The sequence below is a fragment of the Anoplophora glabripennis genome, unplaced genomic scaffold (assembly GCF_000390285.2).
Source record: "Anoplophora glabripennis isolate ALB-LARVAE unplaced genomic scaffold, Agla_2.0 scaffold278, whole genome shotgun sequence".
Lineage (NCBI taxonomy): Eukaryota > Metazoa > Arthropoda > Insecta > Coleoptera > Cerambycidae > Anoplophora > Anoplophora glabripennis.
The window spans coordinates 326,995-337,525 of NW_019416472.1; the positions used below are offsets into that span (position 1 = coordinate 326,995).

Below are 10,531 nucleotides of genomic sequence, written 5' to 3' on the forward strand. Positions count from 1 at the left end.
GTTATCAGATGGGATACTCCTACGACATCAATGAAATCAAAAAGGTTGTTTTCCAAGAAAGTTCTATACAGATCTGCATTTACGCAATCATTTAAAAACATTTTGTAGAAGTAATCAGCGACAATCATATTTTTTAAAGTGCTTGTAATTTCTAAACAAAAACCAATCGGACCTATGTTCATATCATCTGTAAAAATTTGTCATAAAGCTTGTAGAACACTCTGTATATCTGAACATGTTTATAAATTAAACGTAGTCTAATATATAAAAGTTAAATAAATGAAATATGTAAGAATTCATATAAGGCACTGATATAACATTTTTCGATACTGAATTATTATTATTATAATTATTATTATTACATAATAGCAAGGACAGAGGCAAAGCCTATTTAGTACAATAAAATGTACAAAATGACAGTTAACAGCTTTTAAAGTAAGAGTAAAATAAATAGCTAACATAAAAGAAAAAGAACAAATAAGTATGTGAACAGAATACCAAAATAACAACACAAATCACATCTCCGCTTGTTAGCGGAACAAGCCATAAACCGCAGACGAAAATACACTAGGCGCGCACTCACTGTAAAAATTCTGATGACATCCATGCATCCAATCTGTCCTTGAAAGAGTTGACCGATGGGGGTAGTAACAACAGATGAAGATAAGCTATTCCAATGGTAGAACACTCTATTTGGGAAGAAATTTTGACGCAAAGATGTTTTGAAGTTTTCTCCCGACAATTTAAACTGATGACCACGTAAACGTTCATCCAAATTTAACCTAAATAAGTCTCCAAAAGTTAAGCTGTGATGATTATTTAGAGTCTTGTACATTTGGATAAGATCACCACTTAGACGTCTAACATTAGTACAAGTAATTTTATCCAAACGCTGATGATATGAAAGGGATCTAAATTTGGGGATCCATTTTGTGAATCTTCTCTGCACGCTCTCTATCAGATTGATATCTTTTACCAGGTAAGGGGACCATATGTTCACGCAATATTCCAGATGCGGACGAATATATGACATAATTTTAAGAAGACCTGATTGTTTGAGCTCTGGAAACACTTTAAAAAATAAGACATGGAGTTGGCTTTTTTCACAACGGTGGAAATATGTTCAGACCAAGTGAGACTGGAATTGATTGCTACACCCAAATCATTCTGGTTTTCGACAGTTGTTATAAGTTGACCTTGACCGAAAGCGTATGTTGACTTGAGATTATTTTTACCAATATGTATAACAGTACACTTATTTAAATTCAGTAGGATGAGCCAATCATAGCACCAGTGCTCGATGAAATTAATATCATCTTGTAGAGTCTGATGATCTTGCAATGCATTTCCAAATATCTTAGTATCATTGGCATACAGCGCATGCTGCGATTTGAGCTTTAGCGAGAGATCAGCTGTATATACCAAAAATAAAACTGGTCCCAGAACAGAACCTTGCGGTACCCCAGGCTACTTGAGATTCCGAATGCGATTTGCCAACTCGTACTGAAAACGTTCGATTTGTGAGCGAACTATCTATCCAGGCAAGTAATGGGCCCCGTATACCATTATGTTCTAATTTATATAATAGCCTGTTTTTCGGGATTCTATCAAACGCAAAATCAAAATACAGAACGTCGACTGGAAATCCCTTGTCTATCCATAGTGTCCACGAGTTCACAGACGATAAAAGGTTCATAAAGGTAGAACGGCCAAGAAGGAAACCAAGCTGTGTATCAGGAATAATATTGTGAGCAAGTAAGTAGCTGATAAGTTCCTCCTTTATTATACGTTCCAGGGTTTTTACGCACAAAGATATTAAACTTATTGGTCTGTAGTTATTTGCATCCAGTTTATCGCCTATTTTAAAGATGGGGGTTACTAATGTAGTAAGCTATATTTTAGGAAGCTGAGCTGTTCTTAAAGAAGTTTGCATTATGAACGAAAGAGGCTTCGCAAGGGCTGTTGCAGAGATCTTTAATATATTTGCAGAGATCTCATCTGGACATGGAAAGGAGTTAGTACGGAGCCGTTTTAGATGTTTTAATACCACCTCTTCAGAAATGAAGATATTTTCTAAAGAATTTTCAACACGTGGATTTGGTAAAGCAGGAAAGGATCCAAAAGGTTCAACACAAAATACTGACTGGAACATCGAGAACACTTCAGCAGCTTCTAGATCACTAATAGAGATAGATCCATCGGATTTTTGACCATATGAGTTTTGACAGCAGTCTGCAGTTGACTTCAGTATACTTATATAATGTTAAATCTCGATTAGTATTTAGTTAACGAAAATGATAGTTAGATTTTTACCTATACTTACTTATGAATCTGTAACGTTTAATATAGGTTGTGGTAATCCATTCGTCTGATCAGTTAACCAAGTTTTTTAATCGAGACCTACTAAAATATTGTCTCTAAAACAGAACAGAGTAGAAACCACTGTGGCAGCTTAGTAGTTTATGAATTTAATACAATATTTAAATTAAAATTTAAAGAGAATGTAAACCACGTTTGAGTAAAAAAATACTCAATCATAGTTAAATTTAAAGAAAGAGTCAACTCTTAATTGGTTAGAATATAATCAAAAATCACTCTCTTGATACTTAGCAGAAACTTGGATTTAAGTAGAATTCACTCACTTCTGTTGCAATAGTTTCACTTTTAGTTGTACTCATACTAATAAAGTAAATATTTCACTTAAACAGATGTGTACAGAAATTGATAAATTATTGAGTAAAATTGAGTGATTTTTTTACAATGCAGTTATTCCATGCCGAATTTATTATTTAACATAACTTCATCAAAGTTACAGAGAAAGAATAACACAATATCACGCTTACTCTAATTGCACAAGTTCAAAGACAGGTTTTCTACAGTTTGGTTATTCCCCTACCTATACGAAAACAAGTCACTGTGCAGCAGTTCTGTTCCAATAATTGTTATTAAATTTCAGTGTTTATACTAACGACTTCAAAAATAATCTAATCTCAAGAGCATCTGGCAGTATATAAGTGTATTAAATATGTTGCTGGTTTCTAGTCACCCCAAAGATATAGATTAACAGTGATGTACAACGTACTGTTGGTATTTCCGCTTATTTTGACGGTTTCGAGGTGAGTCCACTTTATGAGATATTTCTATAGGTTGATATTATAAAGCAAATTAATTATGTGGAAGTATTGCAGCAATATTCCAGATAACGCTGTTTATTTATAATGTAAAGAAGAAAGTAGTATTGATTCAACAGTGTTAATTTACAATTACTTTTTGATAATTATGTGATAGCAACAATTCTGATTTCATAGAAATAAATTCCAGATGTTAGAGAGTGAAGGCTCTCTAACAAGTGTCATAGTACCGATTATTTATGAGTGATATAATAAGTAAAAATAAATTTGTATTAAATAATTTGGATTTGTATAAAAGCTAAATAAATAATTGAATTTATTATTTATTTAATTCTTTAGCATTTGGTTTATTACTATTTGATTTAATTAAGTATTCCTACTACATTGAACGGAAATAATTTGAATAAATAGCTTACACAAAGCTTATAACTTTAGTATTGCCTAGCCAGAAATATCAGAAAATTTAGCAAATTTAGAAAATGAAATTCAAAATTCAAAGGACTTCGTTTACCTTGTGATTAAGTATACTGGCCAGTCTTCTAGACCTACTAACACGACAATCGGAGAACATCGGAGCTGTATTAGAAAAATCGAAAATTTGTAAACATAAGTGCTAAAAGTCATGTAATTCAATAAAATAACATAAAAGTTTTGGAAAGGAGGTAGTTCGGAAAAAGAAAAATGAGTATAATAAATCCACATTAAAATATATAAATATTACATAAATACCTTTATTTTACCAAACGGTAGTACATATTCCTTAAATATTGATGACGAGGTGAGTAACATTAGAATAAATATTCTACAGGATTTAAGCCTGCTTTTTCCAAGAGACAACAAAAAATTCTATATTATACGTTATCAAAGGCGACACACAAACCAGTTTGACTGATAGGCCCAAATTCCTAAATCTCGCTAAAGTTCCACTCACATTTATCTCCTACTAAACTCACCCTAATCGTGTTCATAAACTTCAATGAGTCACTTAAATCGTATTCAAATCGTCCTCACAAATGAGTGCTAGGTTAGTGACATATTAGTGGTGTCGGACGTGTGCTTATATGTTCCTAATTTATTAATTTTGTGGTTTCACAATATTCTAGCAGTATATTTTACAAATAATTATGTCCAGGTATTCAGTAAAGGATATTATTTTTTAGAAATTAGTTCTGTTACATACGTCATAAACGATTACTTGTCACTCATTATATTCTGTATGAAGTACTTAGTGGAAAAAATGAACTAAATATGATTATTATTACTTGGGAGATCATGGTTTACATGAGGATCGTTTTTACCTGGAATTAGACCTTTTGATTTTTGTTATTTATTATTTAAATGTAATTTATTATGTATATATTTTCAACGCGAGTTATTCAAATTCAAAATAAAGAAATACTGTGACATATTTTTGGAAATATTTGAGTAGCCAACTGTTCCCTTTTCTAGTAATTTGTGATTTGGTGCACACTCAAGTTAATCACTCATTTATACACTTTTCTGAATACCAGAATTGAGAATGAGATGATAAGGTGAATGAAGCATAAGTTTAATATGAGTGAAAAGTTAGTATAGATTTAAGGAAGTCTCTGAATTTGACCCTTAAAATACTAAACATAGTTCACTTTATCTTTAAATTATGTTAATTTTAACCAAGATGCAACCCCTGCATACGTTTAGTAGTCGAGTTAAGGGAGATTCTCTTATTAAATTCAATGAGGAAGGAGATTGTATGTGTTAAGGAGATGTATCGGGTACGGGGTACGTCTAAAGTCTAACGAAAATTTCTGTAGATTCGCTAGTGACTAAAGTGGTAAGCTTTTAGATTTGGCAACGTTGCACTTGGCTGGCGCGCTCTGCTCGGCGTTCGCTCGCTCCAGTTCGATCATTCTGTTTGTTTGGACACCTGCGAATTTCAAATAATACGCTACGTCGAGACCGCGGCGTTGCCGCTATTACGCATATGGAGGATAAGTTAATCAACGACAGCAGTTTGAAAAAGAATTATTATAAATTATGTATCTTACAAGTACCTAATCGATTTCTACAAGCTGTCGTACGGTTCCTTAGATATCGGTTTCCTATTTATACAAGTTGCTGTGAAAACTGTTCGTCAGTTGTTGCGTATTCTAAGAGGAAATCTGCATTCTCATAAGACTCTGTACTAAATCGTGAAAAATTATTTTATTAATATCTCTTCTCTTAAGTATCCAAACTAGTCATAATTTTTTTTGGGGATTTTCTTCATATTAATAAGCTTATATTAATTTTTTTATGAATATTTGTTCGTCAATTCCAAATCAGATAAACCTCCTTAAAGATCATCGGTGTCCCTTAGCTTGAACTCGTATTTTATGTTTAAACTACGTACATTTTCAAAATCACGTATAGAATTCTGTTTATGGTTCTAATTTATTTATATGGAGATATCAATATTTATTAATAATACTTATTTTCCCTATAAGATAATGCATTAAGGCCATTTGTCGCAATATATCCGGTAAATGATTGGCACTCGTAATATTAGATAGTAATTAAAAATATGTTTACGGTTTATTGATATACAAATAACAAATACAAAGTTGACCTTTTACCACCAAGAAATATACAGTTTATAAAAATTTTAATAATGACTGCAGATTAAAGCAAAATCTGGGAGTCATTTAGCATATTTTTCAAGATTTTCTCATCACAAATAGAATCAAAAGTAGTTTGACATTTCTTTGAAAAATAACTGTTTTTTTACTGTTATTTATTTGTTTGTGGCATATTAAATTGGTTTTTGCCTAATCAAATGTCACACACTAAAAAAGCGGACAAATAAAAAATACACATACATCACACATTTCAAATGTACTTGAATAATTTCAAATAATGAAAAATTTTTCAAAGCGTTAGCTACAATAGAAATGCATTTTTTATTTGTATGTTTTTTTCAGTGTAAGATGCTTGATTAGACAAAAATTGTAAAATGCAAATAACCATTGACTGATACTTTTAGCGTAAGATTTAGGGTTTATTTAACAACTCTTTTTTCGCAACTGAAAAAATATCCAATATATAGAGGAAAACCTGTAATTTATATTAACACTAGATATTATTATAAAAATTACATATTTTGTTGATGATTTTTATGTAACTATATTACATCGTTCGAAAGATAATAAAATCAGAAGGAAAATATACGCAGCAAAAGTTTACAGAGTGTGTCATTAGAAACAACAAACTTTAGCGACATTTCGTATAAGAATATGTTAAAGATTTTTTTGTATCTCTTATAACAACTGAGATATATGGGTCGATAGAAATATGAAATATCCTCTTTTAATAGAAAATCAATCTAGTTAGCCAGGCTTTGTTTACACTATTAAATTTAGCTCGAAAAAATACCACGAGACACATATATTAGTTAGTGTCAAGCATGTCAAAAATAAAGAGCTGATTCCTCGTCGAAGTTTAAAAATATTTTCTTATGTAAAAATTAACCTTTAAGCTGTTGGTCAAAGAAAATATTCTACATTCTATTTACGATATTGAAACGACATTTTGAATCTACAGGGTGTTTCACCTAAGAGGGATTCTTCTGTAACTCTGCAACTGTATTAATAAAAAAAAATGGTTTTAAAAAAGTTACTTGGAATCATATGGGCCATGTAAAGAAAATATTTTTTGCTGTACAGGATGTTCCATTTCGCGCGGGCGCGGTATAACTTTGTTATTTTAAATGGAACACCCTGTATATTATTGTGTTTTTCAATTCCTTAGTTAATATTAGATAGAGTTTATTAAATGTACATGGTGTTTAAAACTTATCGTTTTCGAGATAATCAGTTGTTTTTGAAAAAAATCACAATTTCAGTTCTCTAAATGAGACTAGATAGCGTCTAAACCGTAAGAGCTAGAAACCTGCAGTTTTCACAGTTCGTTTTGGCATAAATTACTCTATCTTGTCATATGTGAGCAAAACGTGTACGTTATTCAGACTCGGAAATTCTGAGACCTACATTTAATAATATTACGAGTTGAAACACTTTTTTTTTCAAATGGAATGACAACCCATATTAATTGTCATGGGTGAATGCAAAATTGAATGGCCTTTCGACTGATATGGGGGTGTGTTGTGTATCTTTAACAGTTTTCCAGAAACATCAGGTTCTTTTCTAAAGTCCGAAATGTAGCTATGTAACAGTTTAGCTTTTAAAACCATATGTGCATGAGAAATTGCAACTTCAGAGCTTTCTTTCATGCGTTATAAGATAATAACTGTTTAATTTTAGAATTTTTTTTAATAACAATATAACTTTTAATCGCCTTTTAATTTCATCACTTTCATGCTGTAACTATTTTTTCAAGAAAAAAAATCGACGTTTTTTCGTCTAGATAGCTTTGAAAAAGTGGATTATTTATATTTTTTATAGTGCTGTATAGTCAATAGCCAAAAACGCGTATCAAATTTAGTACTGATACTTGGACTGAGAGACGCTCTTACATTTTTGGCACATTGCTGTATTACACCCATAAATCGATGGAAACATTGCTTCCTTTTTCTTAATTCAAAATTACATATCTGTTTTGTGGTTGATGAATAAGTGGACTGTATCTTTTTTATTTGTATATTTTGTTAGATGAATGATACATACACAACTTGACAAGACGTTATATCTATTTTTTTACTTATTTATTTATTTTCATAGTGACACATTAGGGCCTACTTGGTTCGGCTCAACAATATCTATTGCCTCTTGCGTAACAATGCGCTTTAATTAATTTACAGAGGTGTCACTTGGAATTAAAATTTTTAAGAACTCGTTTTTCAGATATGAAACTGCTGTTCCTAAAATAACTGTTTTTTTTTACTGTTACTAAGTTTCTAGCGGGGCAAAATCTGTACATACGGGCGGGATAGTCCTGCTGTCTTGTAGGACATTGAACTATCAGTCACTACAAACATATGCAATCGTAAATTGGATAATGTGCAAACTGTATGTGTAAACCAGTAGTTTAATGTCGTTCCAGCCGCTTTTGGTGTCCTTAGATAGAGAAAAACTCATCAGGGCCCTGATAAAAAAATTTCAGTTATGCTCTTGCATAAGGATGTTAAAATAGATAATAATTGGGGAAATATAATTTTCGCCTGTTTCCAAAATTTTCGCCGAAGTTGGCAAAGAAGCTCCCAACCACCAAACACCAGAGCCGCAGCAGACGACAAATTTAAAATTCTAACTGGGGAATCGTTATACGGAAGTCTATCATCCATTCTAAGCGACTACGATTTAAAGGTGGGTAAAATTCAAAGAAGCCATTGATTCAAACCTAAAACGGACTTCGCTACAGAACCTCTACGGACCCATCAAGAAATGCGATCATACGTCGACCCTGGTACCTGGCAATTCAATAACCAGAGACAGATTTGAATATAACGATATAGAACACCTCATACAGTGGTCTAGATATACTTATGAACTAATTACTGTAATCCACGTCGTAATCCATCGCCTACTGCGATATTTTTAGAAATGATTTTTCGGAAAATCACTTTAGGGATTATTATGTTGCCTTTATCAGTACTTAAAACCCTACTATCTCAATATTTAACCATTTTTTTATTCCTACGGGATTTCCAATGGCTCCTAGATTTTTTAAACTGAAATAGCAATTTTTTAAAAGTATTTAAAAAAATCTGCAATTTAACAAAAAGGAATCATTCGAATCATGGGTCTTAAATATTTTTTTGGAGTACCTATCCTGGTAGGTATAAAAACATGTTTTAATACGAACCAGTGATGTGAACAGAACTGTCGCGTTCTTTGTCAGAAGGTATATAGAGTCTGCCCGGACCCAGAAGAACACGCTACGCAAGTAATAGCTTTGCTAAGCTATAATGTATGTGACTAGACAATCGGGATACTTCAATATGTCCAGGAATAGACGAAAGTGACATGTCGCGTTTTCTACGACCAAATTAAATTAAGTACTTTTTGTATGAAAATATTATTATATTATTATATTATTATAATATTATATTATTATATTATTATGTTATTATATGATTATATTACTGTATTATTATATTATTATTTGATGAGAATGCAACGAAAATTTTTAGAATTAATCGACATAGGTTAATACTTTGCAGTAGAGTAAAAGTACAAGAAAGTAATAAAAAGGTACACTTTGAACCAAATAAAACTGCATCCTGTGAATATGTTCACTTCAGTGATAACCGCCCCGACGAGCTTCGGGAACCGATAGAAACTTTTTGGATTAAGGAATTGACAATAGTATTTAACTCGAGATTCGGAATCTGCCTCTATTATCCCTGCATTAAATGCTAGGATCGGATTTCCGTTCGATTAACATGTTTGTAGAAGGATTAGGTTGAGTGGTGGGATACTCAATTCGGCGGGCTTGGTTTCTCAAGCGAATATGTGGACACGAGGGTACGGTTTACTGATTTCGGGACTAGATTATCTCGACTATGATTCGTAGTTGTCCTGAAACAATGCTTGTTTTAGTGGAGATCGCTGTAGTCGAACAATGAAGGAATTTTGCTTGTAAAGGTCATCGTTCCATATCTAGAAGCTCTAGATACAACTTCAAGGATAATTCCGATAAGTGGATGAAACTGAAGTCCTGTAATAGTTCGGGATCGACGTTTTACAAAGGACAAATCCTTACGTGAAGGGAGGTTGTTTTCCCAACGAATGTAGCTTAAATCTTCATTATCGGAAGTGGTCAAAATCATGATATTCGAAAATTTATATTTACAAAACATGTTTGAAGGTATGAAAATCTTTTGTTTTACCATTTTGAAATGTAAATAGTAAACAAAATTATTTAAAAACTTATTAGATATATTTCAAAAATTTGTTGAAACATCATTTACGCATTTTCAAGAAATTTTCCTTAGAAAAACTTGCTTAATTGTCTAAGAAACATAAAATTATTTTGTCATCACAAAAATATATATTTTTTTATGCACAATCAGCTTATAATCAGACATTTATCCACACATATGAACAGTCTAAAGTGATACTTTGTCCACTAGTGAAATAAAGTAGTTTTATTTCCCTAGTAGAATAATGAAAGAATAACAAACCTATAATAAATCAAATTTAATTTATTTACTTATTAACATTAACATTTACATTTATAGTAACAGACATTTCACTTTTTGTTCTGTCACATTTAACTTCCATTCCGTTAATAACGCATAACATCTGCCGAAGTTTGTCAAGAATTTGCACAAGTTACGGATGCCTTTTCTTGTAAGGACTTTCCTTGGATTTTCCTTGCAATATCAAGTTTGTTAGATATAGACTCACCAACATAACTTTCTGCCACAGAGGAGCTCTTCCATCCACCATGCCATTTGATGGTTGTGAGATCAGCACCTTTAT

At 31.9% G+C, this 10,531-nt stretch overlaps 1 protein-coding gene across 1 annotated transcript in view; it reads left to right on the top strand.

Annotated features, from left to right (window-relative positions):
* Positions 1–2,978: 2,978 nt before the first annotated feature.
* Positions 2,979–10,531, top strand: part of LOC108906614 (myrosinase 1) — a 30,636-nt gene continuing 23,083 nt past the window's right edge. Inside the window, exon 1 of the mRNA XM_018709918.2 lies at positions 2,979–3,116. Within this exon, the coding sequence (XP_018565434.1) occupies positions 3,070–3,116 (47 nt within the window). The 5' untranslated portion in view covers positions 2,979–3,069. The remainder of the gene's footprint in view (positions 3,117–10,531) is intronic.